This window comes from Mirounga angustirostris, unplaced genomic scaffold (genome assembly GCF_029215605.1).
Source record: "Mirounga angustirostris isolate CCGP_5_RB_7025 unplaced genomic scaffold, mMirAng1.0.hap1 SCAF_5, whole genome shotgun sequence".
In the NCBI taxonomy this organism is placed as follows: Eukaryota; Metazoa; Chordata; class Mammalia; order Carnivora; family Phocidae; genus Mirounga; species Mirounga angustirostris.
Window position 1 is genome coordinate 48,087,434 of NW_026991713.1, and position 25,561 is coordinate 48,112,994.

The window sequence follows — 25,561 nt, forward strand, 5'->3', positions numbered from 1 at the left end:
AAAACTTGTTTTCTATGTTGGCCAAAGATCCACTAACCTATTTAGCCAACGTTGTACAGTTCCAACAGCAGCGACTTTTCTCATAGGCATTAAAAATACTTCTTTTGTTTTTCTCTTAACAAAAGGAATGTATGCCCTTAAATAAAATCCAAACACTGTAGAAATACATATTGTTAAAAGTGGAGGTCCCTTGTAATCCCAACCGGCAGAGGAAACCAGTTTAACAGTTTAGTACTCCCCATTTTTTAAAAAAGGGGTATGATGGCTAGATTGTTCTTATTTTCAAAAACGGAGTTTTACAAAATGCTATCCACACTATTTTGCACTTTGCTTTCTTCAGCCTCTCCATATGCTGAAATCCCTGTTGTAATAATGAGGCCAAATACTTTTTCTTTTTAAGAGGGAGATAGCAAGAGAGAGAGGGAGAGAGAGCACACAAGCAGGGTGAGTGGCAGGCAGAGGGAGAAGCAGGTTCCCTGCTGAGCAAGGAGCCCAATGCGGGACTCGATCCCAGGTTATGGTGGGAGATCATGACCTGAGCCAAAGGCAGATGTTTAACCAACTGAGCCACCCAGGCACCAGAGGCCAAATACTTTTGCTCCCTCTCATTTCCATTCTCCTATTTTTGGCTCCATGCTATAGCAAAAAAAAAAAAAAAAAAAAAAAAAGAGTACACTGAAATGAGATCAAAGAGTCTTGGCTTTCTAGCCATAATTCTGCCCCCAGCTAGCTGTGGGACGGTAGGTAAGTTGTTCAGCCTCTTTGGCCTCAGTTTTCTTCTTTGTAAAGTCAGAGGGTAGGGCACATGATCTCAAAGGTCCCTCCCAGCTCTATCAGACCAGGCCTATTGGGAACAGATTTGTATTGAGCACCTATGTCTCAGGCGCTCCTTGATGTCCTAGATGCTGAGGAAGCAGCAATGAACACGAGAGAAGAAAACTCCTTCCCTCACAGAGTGGACGTTTCAACAGTGAATGAATGTTCTCCCCTCTGATAAGCATGACCAAGTTTCCTAAAACACTTCTGTCTCCCTTCTCTCCATTTCTCCACCCCCCCAATTATTTCCCAACTCATAGTAACCAAATCCTTGTCTCAACCGCTCCCATGAAAGTGCTCTAACAGATGCCAGCAACTACCTTATATTTACAACATCTAATGGACTCTTACTCAGTCTTCATTTTGCTCAAACGCTATGTGGAATGTGACACTATTATTTGTTTTCTCCTTTAGCTGATAGTCTTCCACAGTGCTAATTTCTTTTAAGAATGACCGTTCCTTCTTCTGAATATATGTACCATCAATCCTCATTATTTGCAGATTCTCTATTTGCGAATTCACCGACTCTAACATTTTTTATAGCCTTGAATAAGAATGTGGTTATGTTGTAAAAATCTTTGACTTTTTTTATAAGTCAGTCAAAAATAATTGGCCAGAAAGCTAAAAACTGTCAATTAGTTATAGCAAGAAATTTCCAAATGGCGAGACTACTTCAACAGTCAGCGGACCTCTGGGGGTGGGCCCAGCCCCAGCAGTGAAGCTGAAGGGGCTGTGTTATGGCAATTTGGGCCACACTCTGAGTCAGAAAGGACCTCAGAGGAATGGCGTTCAAATGCCACAACCGATGCAAGAATCACTCTGCAACATCCAGGACGTGACGTGACCTGCTTATAACTCTTTGATAGCTTCCCATGTTTCTAGGGCAAAGTCCAAACTCCTTGACATGGTGACATTGGCCTAGCAGGTCTTCCGCAGCCCGGTCTCTGCCAATCTCTTCAATTTTGCTTCATTTATTCATTCCTTTATCAACCTGTTGTTCATCAAATATTTACTGAGTGCTTCCTGTATTCCAGGCACTGTTTTGAGAATTCAACAGTAAATAAAACAGAGAAAATTCCCATAGAGGTGATATTCCAGTGGTATGAGGCAGGCAATAAACCAAGAAATAAAATGTGTTGTCAGCTGGTAATGAATGCCATGGAGGAAAAGAGCATGGAAGATGAAGTGATTTTAAATACATCCACATGTCCTTCAATACTCCTCCCTCCAGGAGGCTGAGCCTAATTTCCTTTTCCTCATGTGTAAGCTGGACTTAGTGGCTCATTTCAAATGAATAGAGTCAGTCAGAAGTGATGGTGTGTGACTTTGGAGACTAGGTCATGAAAGGCACTGTGACTCCTACCTGTCTGTCTTAGATCTCACACTGTGGGAGATGTCAGAGACCACATTGTGAGCAGTCTTCTGGAGAACCCCAGGGGTAAGGACATGAGGCCTCCAACAGCAGCCATGTGAATGAGGCTTCTAAGAAGTGGATCCTTCAGGCCCCACTAAGCCTTCCTATGAATGCAACCGCGGCCATCTTGCCTACAACATCATGAGTGACCCAGAGCCAAACGCTTAGAAATTAGATTACATAACAAATGTTTGTTGATTGAAGCTGCTACATTTTTGGGGGCAATTTGTTACATAGCAATTGGTGACGAATACAAAAAGAAAATAGTTAATATATATATTAGGTAGTACTGGCAGTTGCTGAGGTGGCTGGGGGAGGCCTCACTGAGAGGAAGCCTTGTAATAAACATCTGGAGGACACAGCTCCACTGCCAAGTAACAGGCACATAAAGCCTCTGAGTCTGTTTCCTCGTCTGCAACATGCCCCCCTTGAGGATGATGGTGAGGATCATAAATGGTCTATGGAAATTACCCAGCAGGGTAAGTCCTACATAAGCAATGCCAAATTCTAGCGATAGGAGTTTGTTCCTTTACAAGACAGTCCATTGCAACCATTATTGAGCAGTTCTATTTAGGAGAAAACTTCTTTTGAAACTGGTTCGAGGTCTGGACATCCAAGGGAGGGCCTGTGTTTTTGGCTGACTCTCTGCTGGCCTAGAAGGCGGTCACTCCAAAGTAATGTTATTACAGTGTATTCTGATTCTTTTTATTACTGTCCCTCAGAGCAGAACTGTGAGCAGGCACTGATAACTCTTTAGCTTCATTTGGGACCCTGAAGGGCAAATTTCTTTCTATTCTCTAATAGAAACAGAGAAAGGAAGACAACAAGATTTCTCAACCCACAGGGACTTTAAAGAAGAAATCTGTACATGCACATGTTTCTCACTCTGACCTGAATCTCTGTTTTACTTAATGTCAATACTGTTTGTTACTGCAATGCACTCTAGTTGCTTTTTCTTTGCATTTGTCTCACTAATTCAATTATAACAGGAGGAACTTTCTCTGTGTTTCTTCCCTCCTGCATAACAAGGACTAGTAGAGGGCTGGGCACAGAGTAGTCACTCCGCTCCTGTGAGAGACTGACTTGTGGGGAGAAGTGGCTTTTGGTAAACTCATGGGAAGGTCCTTTGTGGCTTGATTAGGATTTCAGGATAGAACTTCTACCAGAAGCCAGAACATTTCATTTATTTTGATAAATGAAGCTCTTGCCAGTTTGACTGTGGTTTTGCCAATTCATGAAATAAATGACCTAGTGACACAGTGTGACAAAGGTGGACATCTAGGAAAGTGCATTATCTCAAAAGATCAAGGTGGAGTTTTGGTTGTATCTGTGGGTGCAAAAAAAATGAAAGAAGGAAGCATTTGTGGCTCTTGAGGTAAAGTGATGCTAGCTTCCAGTTCCTTCCCCCAATCCAGTTCATTTTTTAAGTCATTGTCGAGAATACTAAACCACCAGGGTGATACGGGGAATCCCATTGGCAAACATGATGTGAGAACATGTCCTCAGAGGGGTCTCTGGGAGATGTATTCTGGACAACCTTGGGGAGTTAACTAATGGCTACCTGGTAGTACATATGCTATAGGTCCCTGAAGTCACCCCGATGCCAAATAACACATCTATTCTGGGATTCTATGCAAACATATCAAAACACTCTTTACTTTTTCTCAATTACAGTGAATGCCATCAACCACAAATATTTCCAAAGAGGTCACAGAAATTTTAATGTTAGGAGAAAGTCAGAGGGTCAGGGGTAGGTAAGGCCTAGCCCAACATATGTGAAAGAGGCACAGAAAGTTACAAAAAGACATTCATCCAAATTTTTCCACTACAATTCTGCCATTTCCCCCAAATTTCCCATTCATCATTCCTTGAGCTAAGATGTGAAAGAATCCTGCAAAAAAATGCCTATCTTCATTTAGAATGTCTTAGTTGTTCATACCTAGTTATGGGTTAGTTGGTCATTATAGTTTCAGTTACCTGGTGCCACCTTGGATAGTAGCAACATAGGCTGGGTAAAATTTTCATAAGGTTGGGGGCAGGATGGACCTTCCAGAACGTGGGGTGCTTCCAATGAGGTTGTGCCTCTAGGAAGGAGACATTGGAGACCCTGAATAGCATGGAGGTCAACACAAGTGTGGCCAGGGCTGGCAGAACAAGAGGAGAGCAGAGCTAGTAACGATGTGTGTGGTTGCCACTGTGGTTTTTCATCTAGAGTGCCTCAGGGTGGTCCTGCCACTGATGTGGAGAGAGCAGATCAGTGGGGAACTTGGGCAGCCATTGCCATTGGGTCACTCTGGGAGCCTACATGCATGCTTGTGACAGGAAGAACTGGACAACTCTTGTGAGACACAGAGACCTAATCCCTTTTTAACCTTCCTTGAGTTAGTCTTCAAGGTCCTACTATAGCTCAAAGAATGGGCCTTTGAGCCTTTGATGAGCCTTTGATGCTGTGGTCATGTGAATGCAGGCTTAATCCTTTAGGAAATGAGGAGGTGTGCAGTTTGCTCCTCCTCTCCCCTTGAGGCCACATGGCACTCTTCTTCTTCCTGGCCATCCTCTCTCAATCTCTGCTCCTAATGTAAGGGGGAGGAGGTTTCCTATAAAAAACCTTCCTGTTCAGTTTGAACAGTCATATAATTTATTGGAAGTTATGCAGAGTAGCCATATTCTCATATTCCTGTTTTTTGTTCGTTTGTTTCATTTTACTCCAGGCTATACCCAGGGAGGTACACAACTGAGCAGAGGAAGCCCTGGAAATTCTTGCCCAAATTAGGGAAAATGTGAACAGGGCTACAGCAGAAAAGGTTTAACTGATTTTGAGGAACACTGACATTAAGAAAACTTTTACTAAACTATAAAATACAAATAGAAAATGAAGAAATCATAAATACATAGCTCAATATATTTTCACCAGATAAACACACTCATATAATCAGCCAGATAAAGAAATGAATTGTTACGAGCACCCCAGAAATCCCCTTTTATCTCATTTCAGTGTCTAACCAACCCCCCGGAGGTGGTTACTCTTCTGACTTCTAACTTGATAGACCAGTTTTGTCTGTTTTTGAACTTTATATGAAAGGAATTACATAGGTTGTATTTTTCTGGCTGCTTTTGCTCAGCATTTGTTTATGTTCATCCCTGTAGTTATGTGTAGCAATATCATGTATATTATCATTGCTGTGTAGTATTCTGGGATATAACATACTGTACTTTATTGTAGTGATTTTGGCTTAGGCGATTGTGAAGAATCCTGCAATGTGTATTTTTGTAAATGTCTCTCATTAACAAACTCATTTCTGTTGGGTATGTAGCTAGAAACTGAATAATTTGTCATAGATATGGATCTGTTCAGCTTGGGTAGATACTGCAAAAACAATTTTCTAAAGTGGCCGTACCCACAATGAGATATCACCTTATACATGTCAGAATGACTAGTATATATAAAAAAAAAGAAGCAATAGCAAGTGTTGATGAGGATGTGGAGAAAAAGGAATACTTGTGTGCTATTAGTGGGAATGCAAACTGGTACAGCCACTGTGGAAAACAGTATGGTGTTTCCTCAGAATGTTAAAAATAGAAAGACCATATAATCCAGTAATTCCACTACTGCGTATTTACCCAAAGCAAATAAAAATATTAATTAAAAAAGATAGATACACTTCTATATTTATTGCAGCATTATTTACAATAGCCAAGATATGGAAGCAACCCAAGTGTCTGTCCATAGATGAATGGATAAAGAAGATGTGATACATATACAAAATGGAATATTACTCAGCCATAAAAAAGAATGGTACCTTGCCATCTACAGCAACATGGATGGATCTAGATAGTAAAATCTAAGTGGAATAAGTCAGATGGAGAAAGACAAATACCATATGATTTCACTTATATGTGGAATCTAGGAAACAAAACAAACAAACAAAAACAGAAACAACCCATAAATACAAAGAACAAACTGATGGTTGCCAGAGGAGAGGAGGTCAGGTGATGGGCAAAATGGGTGAAGGGGAGTGGGAAGTACAGGCTTCCAGTTATGGAAGGAATAAGTCACGAGAAGAAATGGAACAGCATAGGGAATATAGTCAATGGTATTGTAATAGCATTGTATGGTGACAGCTGGTAGCTAGAGTTGTGGTGAGCGTAACATATAGACTTGTTGAACTGCTATGTTGTACATCTGAAGCTAATGTAGTGTCAACTATACTTCAATAAAAAAATAATGTGGTTGTAGCAATGTATACTCCTGCAAGTGGCTTATGAGAGTTCCATTTGCTCTGAATGCTTGCCAACAATTGGTATTGTCTATCTTTTTCATTTTGGTCATTCTGGTGGGTGTGTGGTTTTAATTTTGCCTTTCCCTATGCCTACTGAGGTCTAACCCCTTTCATATTCTCTTTTGAAAAACGTATGTTCAAGCTTTTGTTTGTTTGTTTTTTTCCTTTAAGGTCATTCTTATTTATTTGCAAGAACTCTTTACATATTCTGGATTTGAATCTTTTGTCAGATATATTACAAATATTTTTTCTGGAATTGTTTTTAACAACAACTCACACTTGTAGTGGTCCTACATTAAGTGTCAGTAGATATTTATGAAAAGACCCTAAATTAAGAGATATTTCAAAGGAAAAAACAGAAGGATTTAGGACGGTTTGACCATAGTGGATGAAAGAGAAGAGATACTCATGCTAAAATCTGAAGTCAAGAACAGTATGCATTACTTCATTCAAAAGATTTGGTCTGTGCAAGATAAACATCTAGTTAAGTTACATAATCTCTGTTTCCTAACTCTTGGCTACCTTATAATTATCTCCACTCCTTTCTCTTGGTTGTTCCATGTTTTGTCCATGAAGAGGCTCATCATTGTTAATAGCAAATGTTTTCTGAACATTACTGGGTTTCAGGCACTAGCCCAAGCACTTCAGGTTGTTAAAACTACATGTAATAGGTACTATTATTACACTCTTTTTACAGAACATTTGGCTAACTTAGCTAAGGCTATCTAGTTAGGCAGAGGCAGAGCCAGATTCAGATCTAAGCAGACCGCCTGGAGAGACCATACTCTTAATGGCTGCCTACCTGCTACACTATGTTGACCTCATGTCGACCATGGGACTTCAGTTCTTTAATTCAAACTAAATGTCAGTCTTATTAAACGTATGGCCCAAAGTCATTTTCAGCAATGAACTTGAAGAAACCAGACTGCAGAGGATGGGAAAAGAAAGAGGTAGATAGAGAGTAAAAGCAGTGGTCCTTGTATCAGAAGAACTGACCTCAAGTTCTGGCTCTTTTCATGATGACTCTGTGGCTTTGGGTAGGTCACAAACAAATCTTACTCTTCCCAGCTGTAAAGAGGAGGTACCACTACTTGTCTTTTCTACATTAGAGTGGTTAGGGGGTGGCTGCAAAGATGAGAATAGATAAAAGTGGTGAGAGTTATTTTCTCAATAAATATTCATTTGTCTCCTCAACTAAAAGAACAATTATAAATGCCTGCTGGATGCCAGGCACTGTGCTGGGAGCTTAGTAAATTGAAAGGTCATAATATAATGATTGCAACAATAATCAGGTCACTTTTGCTTGTAGTTCATTCAATCAGTTGACTAGAACTTATCAAGGGCCTATGATAGTCTAAGGATTGTGCCAGATGGAGTCTGTGTTCTTATGGAGCTGATCTTACAGTGAATGGATGAATGAGTAAATGAATGAATAAAGCATATTGCCCCCTTTTCTCTCATCCAGCACTCACCTGGCACCCTATGAATGGCTCTTTGGTTCTGTTTTATTTCCTGGCAAACCTCACCCAGACATTTCCTCTTACACTCCTGCATTTAAGCTGCATATTCCAATAGATGATCCCACTTGTCTATGGCTTTATTATTTATTGTAACTCCTCCCTTTGTCAGCCTGTTAAGTATTCCAAGCACTATTTCCATCCAGTTCTTATATTTAATTCCCTCTTTACTCATCAAAGGGCCTGTAGATCTTCTAATTTTTCTAAAATCATATTAATTAACTAATATGAGTACAGTTTAAATTTCAGTCCTCTAATCAGTATTTAGGTACATTCAAGCTTTTCTCTCAAAAGTAAGCCCACTTCAGGGGTGCCTGGGTAGCTCAGTTGTTAAGCGTCTGCCTTCGGCTCAGGTCATGATCCCAGGGTCCTTGGATCGAGCCCCACATCGGGCTCCCTGCTCAGCGGGAGGCCTGCTTCTCCCTCTCACACTCCCCCTGCTTGTGTTCCCTCTCTCATTGTGTCTCTCTTTGTCAAATAAATAAATAAAATCTTTTTTTTTTTAAGTAAGCCCACTTCAGATTAACCCTAAGCCTGCTACAACAGAATTACTATGTTACCTATTACTGCATTTCTTTAAAGTGTTAAACATGAGTCCAAGAACCCCTGTGAGGTAAAATATTCAAACGATAACAAAATAGGTATTTATTAAACAGAACAAAATATTACTAGCGTAGTTGATTTGGTTGTATGAGTTTGGAAGTGGTAACAAAATGATACCTCTTTTAAAACATGCCGCACTTTAGACTTGCCATTGATTCCGAGGGACATCTTTTCCAACTAAACCAAATTAGTGATACTTCACCAGATGCATAGCACACACACAGCTTTTGAATTAGGACAGTGACAAAGAGAAAGGAAAAAAGGCATTTTCTCAGGATGAATTTTATGATATTTTAAAACCAAATCACCTCAGGATTGGAACTGTGTTTGATCACATGTATTTTAAAAAGTTCAACAAGGTAGTGAGAATGTAGGAAATATTGAGTTTACTTGGCCCACAATTTTCCCCCAGAGACTAAGAGGTCTGATGAATCTGCACCAAGATACACAGTTTTGAATAGGAATTTTTTAAAAAGTTATGTTTTAAAATAGTATTTAACCTATGGGAACGATTGTGAAAAACAGTAATAATTCTAAAATTGATTAGAGAATTGGAATAAAAGATACACTGATATTAGTTAATTAATGATGACTTTGAATATCTGATGTTATAAGCAAGTGTGAATTATGATTTTTTAAAAACTTATTTACTAGTCAAAATCATAAATGAAATGAGAGACTGGGGTAGTCCTACCAATTTAGAAAAAATATATGACAGCAGGGGTCAGACATTAGGGAGCCAATGCCAAATTCTGTTTGTATGTGCTAGTGTAGGGAGGCATTTGGATAAATGTTGCTTTCTTCTATCATTCAAATTGATCTCAGTACTTGGTTTTACTAGAGAGCAACATAAACTCATTTCTATTATGACATATTCCTGTGGGTGTAGTCTTCCCCTTGAAAATGAGATACAGTCCAGATTCACAAGATTTCTTCCTCAGGAAAGAGAGAAAGGTGTCTATGGCTGGCAAGTGTCTTTGTGGGCAAGGTGTTAACAGGGGTGGTAGGCATGGAAGAAAGTTTGTCTGGGTGTTGTCAGGGTCAGCTTTGAGCATAACAGGGAAGTAAAATATCTCCAGCTTTGTTGCTGGCTACCTTTAACTCTCTGCTCTGCTAACCCTGAAAAAAAAATATGTGCTCTTCATTTATCCAGGAAATGACTATCCCAATAATCCCAACTTGGTACTCATTCACACCAAGATGAAAGTGATTAATAACAGTTTAATAACTTACTTCACCTATAAAGTGACTAGGAACTAAAAATAATGAATAAGGGGCGCCTGGGTGGCACAGTAGGTGAAGTGTCTGCTGTCGGCTCAGGACATGATCCTGGGGTCTTGGGATTGAGACCCGCGTCGGGCTCCTGCTCAGTGGGGAGTCTGCTTCTCCCTCTCCCTCTGCTCCTCCCCACTGCTCATGCTCTCTCTCTCTCTCAAATAAATAAAATCTTTTAAAAAACAAAAATAAAAATAATACACAAGACTCAATGAAGAAAATTTTGAAACACTATTAAAAATATAAAAGAAGATCTTAACTAGTAGAGGGATGGTAAATACTCTTGGATGGAATGAGTTCATATTATAAAGATATTAATCCTCCTCAAATTAAGTGATAGCCCAAAGTCTCTTCTGCATTTTTTTTTACAGGAACTTGACAAATTTATTATAAAATTTCTGTAAAAAATATATGAAATTTCCATAAATAGCTAAGTTAGCCTTGAAAAAGAGCAAAGAGGGCAGACTTTCCTGTCCAGATATAAAGACATTCCTCATTAATAAAAATATTATGAAACTGGCTCAAGAACAAAAAGAAAAAGAAAGAAACCAATGGAACAAAACAGAGTTCAGAGATAGCTATTTATATATGGAAACTCACATATGATAAAGGACTCACTGTTAGTGAACTGTGTTAGGAAAACTGGCTCACTATGTGGAGGAAAACAAACTGGATTCCCTACTTTCCATCACATACAAAAATCCACTAAAGACCTGATTGTAAAAGGTAAAACCATAAAAAGAGGAAAAGATAGAAGAATACCTCTGTGACCTAGAGGTGGAAAGAGACTTTCTAAACAAAGCCTTGAAAAGTGCAAACCATGTGACAAAAAACAATGTCTTAGATGTCATCCAAATTAAGGTTCTGTTAAAAAAAAAAAAAACAGACAAAGTTAGTAGAATGCAAATTGAGAGTAGAGGTTGTTATGCCTACAAGCAAAAAGAGAAATAATACATAAAATATACAGGAAACTCTTTGAATCAACAACATAAAATACATAAATACATAAAATATACAGGAAATTCTAAATCAACAACAATAAAAGACCAGCGCCCTCTAGAACAATGGGCAGTTGATATAAACAATCAGTTCATAGAAGGGGAAACTCCAGTGGTTCCAACTGTATGAGAAAAAAAAATCTAATCACAACAATAATAAGATAGTATTTGAAACCTCCAAAAGTTGGCAAAAATCTGAGCTAGATAGTGTGGGTGGGGATGTGAGGAAACAAACCTCTATTCAATGATTTGAGAGAGTAATCAATGCTGTCTTTTTGGAGGGCAGTTTGGCAGCATCTAGTACAAGTCAGTAAACTTACCTTTAAGACCCAGTGTACCTACTCGTTGGGTAATTATTCCAAAACTATTCTCAAAAATATGCCGTTACATGACTTGGATGAGGTTGCTCAGTGCTGCAGGGTCTGTCGAGTGCAATTGGACATGGATTAGGTGCCCATCACAGGGGGAACAAAAAGGTGAAATATGGATACACACTATGGAATGGCATGTTAGAAAAAGGATCTGCTTATAGCAACATGGATAGATTACAAAACCACAGTCCTGAATGAAAGATTAAGAAAGAGAACCATTCCTATGAAATAAAAATACAGGCTCAACAACACTATGTTTTACAAGGATTCAGAAATGCATATAAACACATTAGGGCAGTGGCCTTTGGCAGGTGTAGAGGTGGTGTGTGGTGCAGAGGGAAGGAGCATAAGGAGAGTGAGGTCTCACACATGCGCATGTAGACACACACACACACACACACACAGAGGGGATGAGAGAGAGAAGGAACTGGCAGAGAACAATGATCATGTGTCTTGTACTGGGGAGTATGATGAATACAAAACTTCTTACCTGAGTTACCTGAAGTTCTATTTCTCCTGGAGGGATGTATACTTCAAAAGAATGCTGGACGCCTGGGTGGCTCAGTCGGTTAAGCATCGGCCTTCGGCTCAGGTCATGGTCCCAGAGTCCTGGGATCAAGCCCCATATCGAGCGTCACAGTTGGCCCCACAGTTGGCTCCAGGCTCAGTGGGGAGCCTGCTTCTCCCTCTCCCCTTTGCTTGTGTTCTCTCTCTCACAACTCTCTAAATAACAAATATTTTTGAGATGTCTTGTATCACTGTTCAGAAATCCCAGCACAGATTTTCACTTTAGTGGGTTTTGGTCAAGCTCACGGAAGCCTACCATCTTGGTTCCATTAACACTATCTTTTGGAAGTTTGTCCCTCAGGGCTATATAATGAACCAGGTCGCTGCTGTTAAAGACTGGTTTGTAATTTTCTGGCATTCTATTTTTGTTTCACAGCTATTTATTTCCTATTCAGGAATAATAATGAAGCTGGCAAGGAGGACTGCGCCAAACCCTCACCTTAAGAGTACTGTAAAGGCAGTCCCAAATCACCTCCATGCATGTTCCCAAAGATATTTAGTGAGTTTAAATTCACAGATCTATATATCTATTCACTTAACATCATGAAAAGATGATTTCTTTTTATGTGTCTGGCGCTGTTTTAAGTATTGGAGATACAAAGATAAAAAAGACTAAGACTCTTCCCTGGAAAGCATATAATTCGATTATGTCAAAACTTATTTTCCATGGGAACAAAATTATGTGTGCTTGTCATGTTCCCAGGCAAACCAACAAAAGCCTATTTAATCCACAAGATAGCTTAAACCGAGGCGCCGATAGCTTAAACTCAGTCGGTTAATGGGCTGCCTTCGGCTCAGGTCATGATCACAGGGTCCTGGGATCGAGTCCCACATCAGGCTCCTGCTCGGCGGGGAGCCTGCTTCTCTCTCCCCCTCTGCCTGCCTCTCTGCCTACTTGTGCTCTCTATCTCTCTGCCAAATAAATAAATAAAATCTTTAAAAAAAAAAAAGATAGCTTAAACCTAGTGCTAATATAATTATACAGAGTTTTGGACAAAAATGGCCATATCTCATATAATACAAAATTGGATGAAAAAGAGTTTCCTCATCTTGGGCTCTTGAACAACCTCAAGCAAATGTTTGGAATGGGTCTAGCTTTTAATTACTCTCCCGAACCTTCCCTTTTGCATCTGTCTTCTAAGGCACATTCCCAAATGCTCAGTGTCATCATGATGTTCTAATCCTTCACTGTGCCTCCCCACCTGGGTCTTTGCCATCTCACCAATGCTTAAGATTGTATAATTATTCTCTTTCCTTCTTCCAGTTCTTCAACACTCCTTATCTTGACTAGTTGTGAGGAGAAAAATCTGATCAAACGAATTTGCACATTCCTTCCCCTAGTGCACATGCTCCCTGCCGCCACCCCTTGGAAGGGTTTCTAGTCTAGTTTTTAGGTGTTATTTAGAACTCGATGTATTTTTAATAATTCAAAGTCAACATATAACCACCTTATTGCCAGCTTCTCTTCCTTAGACATCCATATACATAATAAAAATTGTTATAAGAATTTTGGAAATATTATTTTGAGACTTAATTTGTGTGTTGTTTAGAATGAGCACAAGTAAGATTTTAAGATGAGCTACTATATCCACTGTATTCTTAAAATACTCGTACGTTAAAAGAAATAGTGATTAGATGGTTTAGCATTAGTATTTCCAAATTTAAATTGATACCAATTATAATTCAATAAAAAAATTTTTTTTAAGTAGTCTCTACACCTAATGTGGGGCTCAAACTCATGACCCCAACATCAAGAGAGTCACATTCTCCACTGACTGAGCTAGCCAGGCGTCCCTCAATAAAAAAAATTTTTTTTTTTTTTTAAAGATTTTATTTATTTATTTGAGACAGAGAGAATGACAGACAGAGAGCATGAGAGGGAGGAGGGTCAGAGGGAGAAGCAGACTCCCTGCCGAGCAGGGAGCCCGATGCGGGACTCGATCCCGGGACTCCAGGATCGTGACCTGAGCCGAAGGCAGTCGCTTAACCAACTGAGCCACCCAGGCGCCCCCCAAAATTTTAAGATCTATTTGCATCCACCATAATCATTAAGATTACTTTAGAAAGTCACAGAATGGGAGGAAAACAATGCTTAGATTAGCCAACACTGTTATTTTTAAAATATGAGTCTTCCTCAGGATTCAACATATTAAAAAAAAGAGAGAGATAAAATTATTTTTAAAAATGGAATTACCTCCAAGCTATCACTATTTATTTTAAAGCAAAGGATATAGGACACGGGTCCTTTATTTCTGATCACCTTTAATGAGATAAGAATCTATGAAGCTGGTGGGAAAATGAGTCCATGACCAAACTGTTTACTCAGCTACTACAGAAGATCAAAAAATATTATACTGAATCTGGAATCTATGAAGACAAAGCAATCGTTTTCTTTGAAAAATAAGTGGGGTTTAGACAATTTCTGGGATTTATCTGTAAAAACACCTTCGGGGCCCTAAGAGTGACGTTTAGGGAAACACTCGCATTTCAAGGTGGGAAAAATAGGAGGTGGCGTTTTGTGGGCTCCTGTGGTGGTTAGGTAGTTCTCAGAAGACCGTACTGGAAATTAGATAATTGCTGATGTCATACTTTTTACTAAAAAAATGTGTGTTTTGGGGGCTATAAAAGCGGCAACTTCTGCCTTCCCCTCACAAGCGGAATCATCGAAACAGGTAAGTGTTTCAGCAAACTTGCTAAGATGGGTTCATTTGATGTGATATGCTTCCTGATACCTAATGGTTTGCCTTTATGTTTTTGCTTCTTGTTCTCTTGATACCAGGTTCTCCTTTTCTAGTCACCCTTTGCTCCAGTTAGAGTTGTCTGCGATGGCTGCCCTGCAGAAATGTGTGAACTCTTCCCTTATGGGAACTCTGGCCTCCAGCTGCCTCCTTCTCCTTGCCCTGTGGGTGCAGGGAGGAGCAGCTGTGCCCATTGGCTCTCACTGCAGGCTTAACCACTCTGACTTCCAGCAGCCCTATATAACCAACCGCACCTTCATGCTGGCTGAGGAGGTACTCATCTCAGTCTCTCTCTCTCTTTTGCATCTTCTCTACTTGAAACCTGATAATAGTTCCTAAAAATTTCTCCAGAGCGCTACTAAGATTTTTGAGAACCCATCATCTATCCTCATCTATCCTCACTGGCAGACCAGAGATTATTTCCTATGTCTCTTTAGAGACTCTTTGGAGATTGAGCTTTACCAGAAGACCTTCCATTTTGGCCTTGATGATATGTACGTTGAGTTTTACTCCAAAAAGCGCATTTATGAACCCACCTTATTGTTCTTCCCCCTTACTCCTCTGTGCATTATTTTAAACTCATGCACACATCTGAATTCTTTCTTTAGGCTTCATGGGGCTGCTCTGGGGAGAATGGATAGAGTGCATCTCTACTCACAGACTTTTCTTCTATCTCTTCGATGTCCAGGCACTTAGTCTTTTCTTCTCTTCCAGGCTAGTTTGGCAGATAACAACACAGATGTTCGTCTCATTGGGGATAAACTGTTCCACGGAGTCAATGTAAGCCATAGTCATGATGAGCAGGGCAATGTGTCATCCATGGTTATTTGGATGCTGGTGATGATGGTTTGGGTCTCCTGGATGCCCTCTAATATGATCCCTGCTGTTTCACTTTTGCCTGCAGGCAGGAGAGCGCTGCTATCTGATGAAGGAGGTGCTGAACTTTACCCTTGAAGAAGTACTGCTCCCCCAATCCCATAGATTCCAGCCCTATATGCAAGAGGTGGTGCCCTTCTTGGCCAAGCTCAGCAACAGGCTAAGCCAATGCGTGAGTTCTTCTCCCAGCCTAACTCCACCCTCTCCTACTTGCCTGCCTTCCCCCCTTCTTCCCTTTAGAGCCCTTCTCTGCCCTGCCCCTTTCTGTGCTGGCAGCAAGAGGTGCCTCAGCAACACCATCACAAGAGTCACTTGGAATCACTACTTTAATTGAGTCACATTTTGAATATATGGTGATGAAGGGGGTCTGAAAGACAAGAGCACAGAAGGCTCCTTTGTCCCTGGGAAAAAGCAACTCAGGTTATGTGAGACGACAAAGGCGTTGGGAACTTTAAGGGAAAATGCCTAGATGTGGACACAGATGCCCCGAGTATAAATGGAAGGGATGGGAGAGAGAAAGTAACAGAAAGATTTAATGTTCAGTGCAGGGTGGGCAAAGATGGTTGCCCCTTGGATGTCAGGAGAAGTGACAAAGTCAGAGGTGTGTGACCTTCCTTGATGGCTCTGAACATTTAAAATGATGAAAAAAGACTGGAGAGGAGTGCGCAGAGTGAAGGGACCTAGTATTTATTGAAGACGGCCTCTTCATTTTATGTCTGTTTCTTGTTCTGAGCATACTTTTTTTTTTTTTTGTAGAGTTAGGGTTTTATTCTTCACAGAATTTGCATAAACCACTCCACTCTTTCCACAAACTTAAACCTCAGTAGGATTTCCCAAAGATGAAGAGAGGTCCCATGTAAGGGAAATGACTGGATTTTGGCGTCCAAGGGAATTTAAGAGCTCTGAAAATCTAGGTCACTGGTGAAATCTAGGTCATTGTGGGCAAAATTGCTAAGAACTTTTAACTCCAGGTGCATCGTAACACACCTCAATTAGGGACGCTGGAGTTCATAAAGCTTCAGAACAACAGTATTAAAATAAGTGCTCTGGTTTTCATTTTGTAGCGTATTGAGAGCGATGACCAGCATATCCAGAGAAATGTGCAAATGCTGAAGGACACAGTGAAAAAGGTACTACTAATAACTATTAATGCTAACCTATTAAATAGGAGAGACAAATGTTTTTCTTTCCTTCCCTTTCTTTCTTTTTTCCCTATGTATAATTTTCTACTTGATTCGCCTGCATCAGTTTGATTATTTAGGTGCATATATATAATATACCTGTATATATTATATATATCTGTATATTTATAAATAAGTCTCCAAATTTTGCAAACCATAGAATGGCTGGGAAGTTAAGTCCTCTAAGCTCATCACCCCATGTTCTGGGCATGACCAGTGGCAGGGCCAGGGCCAGAATGCAGGTCTCTTGAATCCCACCCAGCATTCTTACCAGCAGCAATTTGTGTTCGTTTTAGTATTATTAATTCTTCAGGAAATTCGATATTCCTACTGATTCATATAACTTGAACAAGGACTTGTTTAAAAACAGAGGAGTACTCGGGGACAAATTTATTTGAGGTAATTTTGGAAGCCATTGACTTGATGATCTAAAACTTGGAGAAATAAACCCAGAACAACCATAACAGAAGAGTTGTACTTACCTATAGGGTGAATTTCTGGAATGATTGATACTTATATTTAATTATCATACCTAACAGCTATTGATTTTAATTTAAAAGCAAGAGTGAGCGACCCCCAATTTCTTTTATGGAGTTTCAAATAGAATGGATTTATTAGAGTGAATGCAAGTCTGAACTGGAAATTCTCTTTTCTTCCTCTCTCTTTTCCGCTTCCTTTCTGGTTTCCTCCCTCCCTCATGTCCCCAGTGAGCATCTATCTGGCGTAGGCTAGTGTGCATTTGTACAGAGAATGATACTATCACATGGCCTATTTGGGGAAAAGAACTACTAGTAGAAGGCTCAGACTAGCAGTTGTGACTCATCCAAAAACCAGAGGAATGATTACTAGCAGCAAAAGTGATGCTTTTGCAAGCGGGTACAATTAAACCTTAGCAGCATGAAGGTTCTAGCTGATGGAATTTTTAGAAACAGGTGTAACCTCAATCTTCCCTTTTTTCCACCTTGATGTTTCTTTAAAAAAAAAAAAGTATTTCTTCCCGTTCATGATTTAATGAATGTGACCATTTCTGTGATCATTGAAGTCTTTGTAGTCTTTCACTGTGAAGATCAATTCTCTTGTCATGGGTCTCTTACCCAGGAGAGGAGGGCTGAATATTAGGACGCCATTGCCAAGAAGTGCTTTGCACTTCTGGTTTGAAGAATTCCTGATGTCGGTTTACTTTGTTGGCTTTAGAAAAATGCAGTGTGAGGGAGAAACATCTGAGGGGGATCCATGTGGGGAAATAGATTTTAAAGCTTTTAACCCATTTTAAGAGAATTGACTTTCACATTTGCAATAAGGTGCCATGTGGAAGAGTGGTTATGCTTTTTTTTTTTTAACCCAGTGGCTCCAGAAAGCATAGGTGAGAGAGAAATGTTACTCTGAGGAAGCTCAACCTGAGGGGAAACTGGTCAGCACTGGCTGAAATGGAAGGGCGGTCTTGGAGATGTTAATTCTCTGAGACTGGAGGTAACAGCAGAGAGCAGGCTGTGGTAGAATGCATGATAGACAGTAGGGCAAGAGAACTTGAAGCATTCTTTATGCTCTTGGGCGTCTTTGAGATCTAAGAAGTACCGTTTGGCATTATGTGCAAGGAAGTATGAAAGGGGGAATGATGGGAGACAGCAGGAAGAGAAAGGAGAACAAAGCATCAAGGACAATGATGGCTTATGGTTTTCCTTGAAAGAATCTACAGCAAATTTAATAGATTAGAGGAATTTCAGAGGAGGATGCTTTGGACTTGAATTTACCTTCCTCTCCTATGGAGTCTGAAAGCCTCACTCACATAGGACTTGGAAGGAGGAGGAAAGAAGTGGTGTTTAGAATGTGTATCCGCTTTCTACTAATTAAAGCAACTGAATGGGACTTATTTGGTATTTTCCCCACAAAAGTGAACACCTGTATTTTTTTCCCTTTGTTAGAGAGGTGGGAACAGAAAAAACCCACGTGTACCGGTAAATGTGCAGTTTTGATTCAAAGCTGTGTGAGCTGAGCTGTTATAATTAGTTGGTCATAGACTGTCGGCGAGGGGATAAGGCAGGACCAGGCCTAATGGGGGGCATTCGGTCCCGCAGATGCCTGCACAGCTTCCATCTGCTTGCTCTGGGGAGGAAGTGACTTGAAACAGTTTTATTAGTGTAGATGGAATTGAGAGCGGTGCCTGCTGGTGCCCTTTCAGTTCAATTAGCCATAATTTTAAGGTCTATGGCAAATCATATTATAGTCTCGCTAAAAGGGTATTATTAAGACTATTTTACAAAAAGGAAAAAACTTGGTTTCTGTCTCCAGCAACTTCACCATCTTTTTCTATTTTGTTCCTCTTTAAAAAGCATGGTATAGGGCGCCTGGGTGGCTCAGTTGGTTAAGCGACTGCCTTCGGCTCAGGTCATAATCCTGGAGTCCCTGGATCAAGTCCCGCATCGGGCTTCCTGCTCGGCAGGGAGTCTGCTTCATCCTCTGACCCTATCCCCTCTCAGGTGTTCTCTCTCTCTCATTCTCTCTCTCTCAAATAAATAAATAAAATCTTTTTTTTTTTTTTTTAAAAAAGCATGGTATAAATGCTCAAATACTCGTGTTTTCTTACTTTTACAGCTTGGAGAGAATGGAGAGATCAAAGCAATTGGAGAACTGAGTTTGCTGTTTATAGCCCTGAGAAATGCCTGCATTTAACCAGAGCAAAGCTGGAAAACAGAGACTAACCCTTCTTGCCTGTAAGAAATAGCAACAAGATCCCCTACAGGTTTTCTTTTACCAAAGGGAAAATGGGAAGCCAAACTTTACAATCATGAGTGGGTTCTAAATAAATCCCTGTTTAGCTTTAAAAAGACAACAATGTCACCTGTGTCCAGAAGACCAGAAGGTAGACCTTCCAAGCTTAATGAGAATTACTGATAACATTTTATTGTAGTTGGTGTTTTGGACACAGAAATTGATTTTTTTAAAGCAATTGTCTATTCCCATAAAAAAGATTACTTCCCCTTCCTTTAGGGAAAAAAAACCCCTAGGTAATTTCATTTCCAGGATCAATACTTTATATTTATGAGTTTATTTATTATAGTCAGTACACATTTTATTTATGTCATTTTAATAACATGGATTTATTTATAGAAGCATATGATATTGTTACTTAAGTATAAAGCTAATATTTATATTTATGACAGTAATTATGGAGCTATGTTTATTTGACCTCAATAAACACTTTGATATCCTACATCTTGTGTCTTTGTGATTTGTGTCTCTTTACTGTTATCATCATCATCACCATCACCACCATCACCATCATCATCATGTAATCATTCCCATTTGCTAAATGGGCCAAGGATCTCATATACTTTGTTCTTGACTCTAAGCCAATGAGGGCATGTGTGATGATGAGCACTGGGTGTTATACGCAACTAATGAATCAGTGAACACTACATCAAAAACTAATGATGTACTATATGTTGGCTAATTGGCTGTTAGTATGAGCTCTATTTTAAAGTTGAGAAAACGGAAAATCAGAGACATGTTACAAACATTGGGGTAACTATAAGTAGTGGACCTGTCTCGAGCGAGGTCTATCTGATTTCTGGGCTCTCTGCTATATTGCCTACATAGATGTATTATGTTGAGTCAGCATGTAATTCTGAAAGAAACACAGTAAGACACCAAAAAGAATCCATTGGCCTCATTAGCAGTTGTGGATAAAAGAACGGAGTGCTATTGCCAGCAGAGAAATACAAATACAGTGGTTTCTGCTGGGGAGGAGCTCCTTTAGCTCTAGTTTGAATCTATTAGGGAGGGCATTCTTCAGTTTTCCTGTAAGTCAGGAAATAAAGTAAAGGGGAAGTGGACTGAGTCTGGGGAGTCTTCGAAATTTGTGCAGTGGTAGAGAGAAGAGAGAAGCAGTAGAGAGAGTTGGACTGGTTCTGTCTAGAAGAATGGACAAGTGACATCAGCATTGAGGGATGTGTAATTTTTTTCCACAGAAAGTGAAAGTCAGTGGTCAGGAGAGGTCAGTGGGTCAGTGGTCGACTGTATACGGTGTTTCCTTCTCTGAAAAGTCAGGAACCCCGGGTTTATTGTACAGGTCACTCACCAATTGGTTGTCAGGTTCCTGTAGGAGTAGGTCAAGGCTGGTGGTGATTGGTGAGCACACATGTAAATTGCAGGTTCACTCATGGGTAAAGTAGAGTTAATATTTTTTGGCTGTGGGCTGCAAATGCTGACAGGTCCCAAAGCTAAGCTTCACAGATAATAGAATTATAATTACTTCTGGGATAAACCAGGGTGTAGGACTCTTTCTTTCTCCAAATGCATCTCAGTGTAATAACTTAGCAAAATTTGGGATTGTACTTATTTTTGACCAATTATGGAGTAATCTTCTATTAATTGAGCCATAAATGGAAGAATGTCCTTAGAATTGGATTCATGAATGCTTCCATCTAGGGCAAGGGGTCTGAAATGAAGAGATTTTAAAAATTCTGGATGCTAATGAACATAAAAGCGTAAGGTACCAGGATCTTCTTCAGTTCCAAAGGGCAGTGCTGGCAAATTCTGCAGCTACGTGAGATAGTCCAGATTCCTCACAGGGAGTCTTGACATAACCCTCAGTACCTGCTGGAGCAATTCCTTTGCGCCAGTGGCTGTGGGCAGCATTTGGCTGGAGCTATTGACACTGTTCTTGCTCTTGGCACTGGCAGAGGCCTTAGGTATCTCCTCCCCCAGGAGCAGACGGCAACACCCAGGTGCTCAGGAAGACCAATCTATGAGGCTGCATGAGACATAAGCCCCCAGAGACACCAGCCAGCATTTAGGACTGGTGAGAAGCCGCTGGAGGGTTTCGAGCGTGGGAAAAACTTAGTATGACTCATGATCGAAAAAGATCACTTTGGTGTTGGGTGGGGAGTAAGTCTAGGAGGGGTTAGACTAGAAGCAAGGTCAGCACAATAGTTTACAGGGGAGGTGATGATTGCACTGGGGAGGATGGGAGTAGAGCCCGAGAAAACTGGCGTGTGACCCTTTCTGTGACACTTGGTTTGGTTTGCCTGTGAAATAAGGGCTACATATAGGTCAGATTCACTAAGAGGAAAAGCGATCTGTTAGTTTTTCTTCTGGTTCTTCATTTACACTATATTATTCACTAGCATGCAATGCTTCATATAAGTAAGGACAGACGGGATTTTGTTCTAAAAAGAGGTCAAGATTTCAAGATTTGAGTGAAGACACAAGATTCATGAGAAGCAGTGATACCAAGGGTTGAAAGCTGAGGTCCTATTGTCTCTGAGGCAACCACAGCTCTAGTGACTTTATCTTTAAAATATACTTTTGGGGCTCCCGGGTGGCTCAAGTTGGTTAAGTTTCCGATTCTTGATTTCGGCTTAGGTCATGATCTCAGGCTTGTGAGATGGGGAGCCCCACGTGGGGCTCCTGTGCTGAGTGTGGAGCCTGCTTAAGATTCTCTCTCTCCTTCTGCCCCTCCTCCTCCCCTCTGCTTGTGCTCTCTTTCTCTTAAAACAAACAAACAAAAATCCCCAAAACATATATATATACATATATATGTATATATATATATATATGCACATACATACTTTCAAGGAATGCTGAAAAATGTTTTGTTGAAAAAAACAGGTGAAGACTAGGATGATGGATCCTGATCACCAACAGAAAATCGTAGCACAGAGGACCACAGGGAAAGGGAGGGAAAACTGAACAGGAAGAAATCAGAGAGGGAGACAAACCATGAGAGACTCTGGATTCCAGGAAACAAACTGAGGGTTGCAAAAGGGAGGGGGGTGGGGGGATGGGGTAACCAGGTGATGAGCATTAAGGAGGGCATGTGTGATGATGAGTACTGGGTGTTATATGCAACTAATGAATCATTGAACACTACATCAAAAACTAATGATGTACTATACGTTGGCTAATTGAACATAAAAAAACCTAATTACCTCAAAAAAATAAAATAAATGAAAGAGAAAAAAAATTGTATTGCTGCTAAACCATGAGGGCTGGGTAGACTGTAACTGGACCAAAGACATGGACTGGATTGTCTTGTCAATTCACTCAATAGTCTCGTCAATGGAGAACTGCATCAGTTGAAAAAGACAGGATCATCAAGAACTCCAATTTTTTTTTTTAAGATTTTATTTATTCATTGGAGACAGAGATACAGAGAGAGAGAGCATGAGCGGGGGGAGAGGCAGAGGGAGAGGGAGAAGCAGGCTCCCCGCTGAGTCAGGAGCCCGATGTGGGGCTCGATCCCAGGACCCTGGGATCATGACCTGAGCCGAAGGCAGACGCTTAACCATCTGAGCCACCCAGGCGCCCCAAGAACTCCATTTTTATAGGAATGAGGGTTTAAGTCACTTTACCAGGTGAAGGACCCTGTCCAATGGAGGTGCAGGCGGAGGGTAAAGGGAAAATGGAATGAGTGGAGGAAGAAGGAATTCATGATATTTAATTTAGGTCATGTGAACAGCTATAAAAATAGGAACTATAGCAGATAAGCAGATAAGGGGCTTAGTGAATTAATAGGATTTGGGCTCACACCATGCCTTGGACCTTAACCTAATATGAGCTGATAAGCAACTGCCTCAACACTCTGGACTCTAACTTTCTCCTTTTTGAGTTTGGGCAGCTGACATCCACTAACACTTCCCACCACCAAATGCCTCACAAGAATTATGGGAAATGTGATGTTGCTGATGGTATGGAGTGAAATCCATTAAAAAAGCTAAATACAAAGCAATTCCATAGTTTCTGACACAGCCAGACAAGAGATGTCACCTCCCGGAGAACATCCACCCTGTAGGAGACCCATCCACACCCTACCTGGCCCACTTTTGCTGATAACCTCTGACATGTGAAGTCTGCTGGAGATCCCCTGATTTAAAGCCATGGTAGCATCATTCTGTGTTTTCTGTCCATGGTTTTGTCAAAGTCTCTATGCTTTCGTCTTCAGTGGGTGGTTCTCATGGACTGGGACATGTCCTCAGAGCATGTGCAATCTGCTCTTCACTGTCTCCACAATCTTTGAACTGCAGGGTCCTTGTTCTTCAAATGAGGAGAGTGACACCTACCCTCATGTAAGAATTAGATCACTCCATCATGGCTAGAAGTAGAATTTCCTAAATTGAATTCTTAAAAAATTTTTCATTTTTATTTTTCTTCCTTCTTTTTTTAAGTAGGCTCCATGCCCAGTGTGGAGCACAACATGGGGCTTGAACTGACGACCCTGAGATCAAGACCTGAGCTGAGATCAAGAGTCGGCCACTCAACTGACTGAGCCACCCAGGTGCCCCTAACTTGAATTTTAATGATGTTCAGAAAAGAGAAATAAGGTGCAGCACCCTCCAATTCCCTTCTCTCTCCCCAAGTGTGGAGCCCAGGGAGGCACCTCTCTACCCTACCCAAAAAGTAGACACACTCCAGGCAGCCTGCCCCCACATCTTGTTGGCCAGATATGGTACATGTGCTCATGACAATCATTGGCTTAGATCAGGGATGGGAAAACTTTTCCTGTAAAGGCAAAATAGTAACTATTTTAGGCTTTGGGGGCCACATATTACCTTTGTTGCGTATTTTTTCTTCTTCTCCATCTTTCTCCTCCTCTTCTATCCTTTGAAAGTATAAAAACCTTTCATAGCTCATGGGCTTTATAAAAACAATGTGTGAGTCAGATTTGGGCTGTAATTTGCCAACCCCTGGCTTAGATCACTCGCAGTTCATTTTCTAGCACTAGGCACAAACAAAATTCTGTGAGAGGGATTAAAAGGGAACGGCTTTGTGGGCAGCTAATAAGATCTGCTCTGAGTGACAGAATGGCCAACGTATTCAGCATTGAGGATAACCCAGAGTCAACAAAAATTACATTTAAAATTAAATTTCCCTATCGACCATGAGTTGTTACAGCAAAACCATGAACTGTAATCATTACCATAGCAATGTTTTATCTTGCTAGCCATTACAAAAATAGACTATTTTATTAGAGTTTAGGTTCACAGCAAAACTGAGAGGAAGGTATAGAGATTTCAAATATACGCCCTGCCCCGACACATGCATAGCAGGCCCCCCTCGCCCCGCCCCCGCACTGTTGACACCCCCAACAGAATGACACATTTGTCACAACTGGTTATCTACATTGTTGTTAGCTATTTCTTTCTTTTTTTTTTTTTTGTTGTTGTTAGCTATTTCTTGATGACAATGAATTTCTTTTATTACAATAGAAAGTAAATCTCTGTATCCCATCTTATGGGCCATCTCGGATTCTCTTGGCCTCTCTTGTTCCCAGCTGTGTTCATTTCTGGCTCCTTTTGCCACTTTAGACTCAGGAAAAGTGCCATGGGGCAGACTGTGGAGTCTTTCTTCCCCTGAAGTGCTGATGGGCCAGGTAAAACTCAGAGGCACGAGAAGTTAACTCACCGTGAGGCAAAAAATTTTTGAAAAAAATAAAAGAACACATTGATTCAGGGCAGAACCTCTGGAAGACATTAGCACCAAAACAAGTTTGTGGGAAGCTCTTCCTGGCTGATTCCTGCCATCAGAGAGCACCCAGGCTTGCACTACAAGAAACACAGGTGTGTTTAACTGCAGTAAGGTGAAGAGCTGGTGTGTAGGAAGTAACGAGAAAAGATACAGAACAAAAAGGAGTAGGCAGCATCACTGAACCCAGAGCTGCGGGCCAGGTTCCCATCAGACCCAGTCGGTCAGCTGCTCTGATCTGTCTATACACTTCTGGTTGGGTCTGAAATGCAGAGGAGAGACAGGAAACAGTACAGAAGGGGGGGTGGGTGCCCACTGTGGGTTCTGTGGACCTTCTAGGCAACAGTAGAAGCTAAAGAGCTGCTTGTGCCTGCCCAGCAGAGCTCGTAAGTGGGTCGAGAAGAAACATCCAAGAAGTCCTCCCTGGAGGAGTTTATTGTGTCAGCACCAAAATTTCTTCCT

The 25,561-nt window shown here is 40.7% G+C and overlaps 1 protein-coding gene across 1 annotated transcript; it reads left to right on the plus strand.

Annotated features, from left to right (window-relative positions):
* Positions 1 to 14,666: 14,666 nt before the first annotated feature.
* IL22 (interleukin 22) lies at positions 14,667 to 19,306 on the plus strand. The gene is made up of 5 exons (XM_045867393.1): positions 14,667 to 14,852; positions 15,294 to 15,359; positions 15,484 to 15,627; positions 16,520 to 16,585; positions 19,229 to 19,306. The coding sequence occupies exons 1-5, from the start codon at positions 14,667 to 14,669 to the stop codon at positions 19,304 to 19,306; spliced, it is 540 nt and encodes a 179-aa protein (XP_045723349.1).
* Positions 19,307 to 25,561: the final 6,255 nt, after the last annotated feature.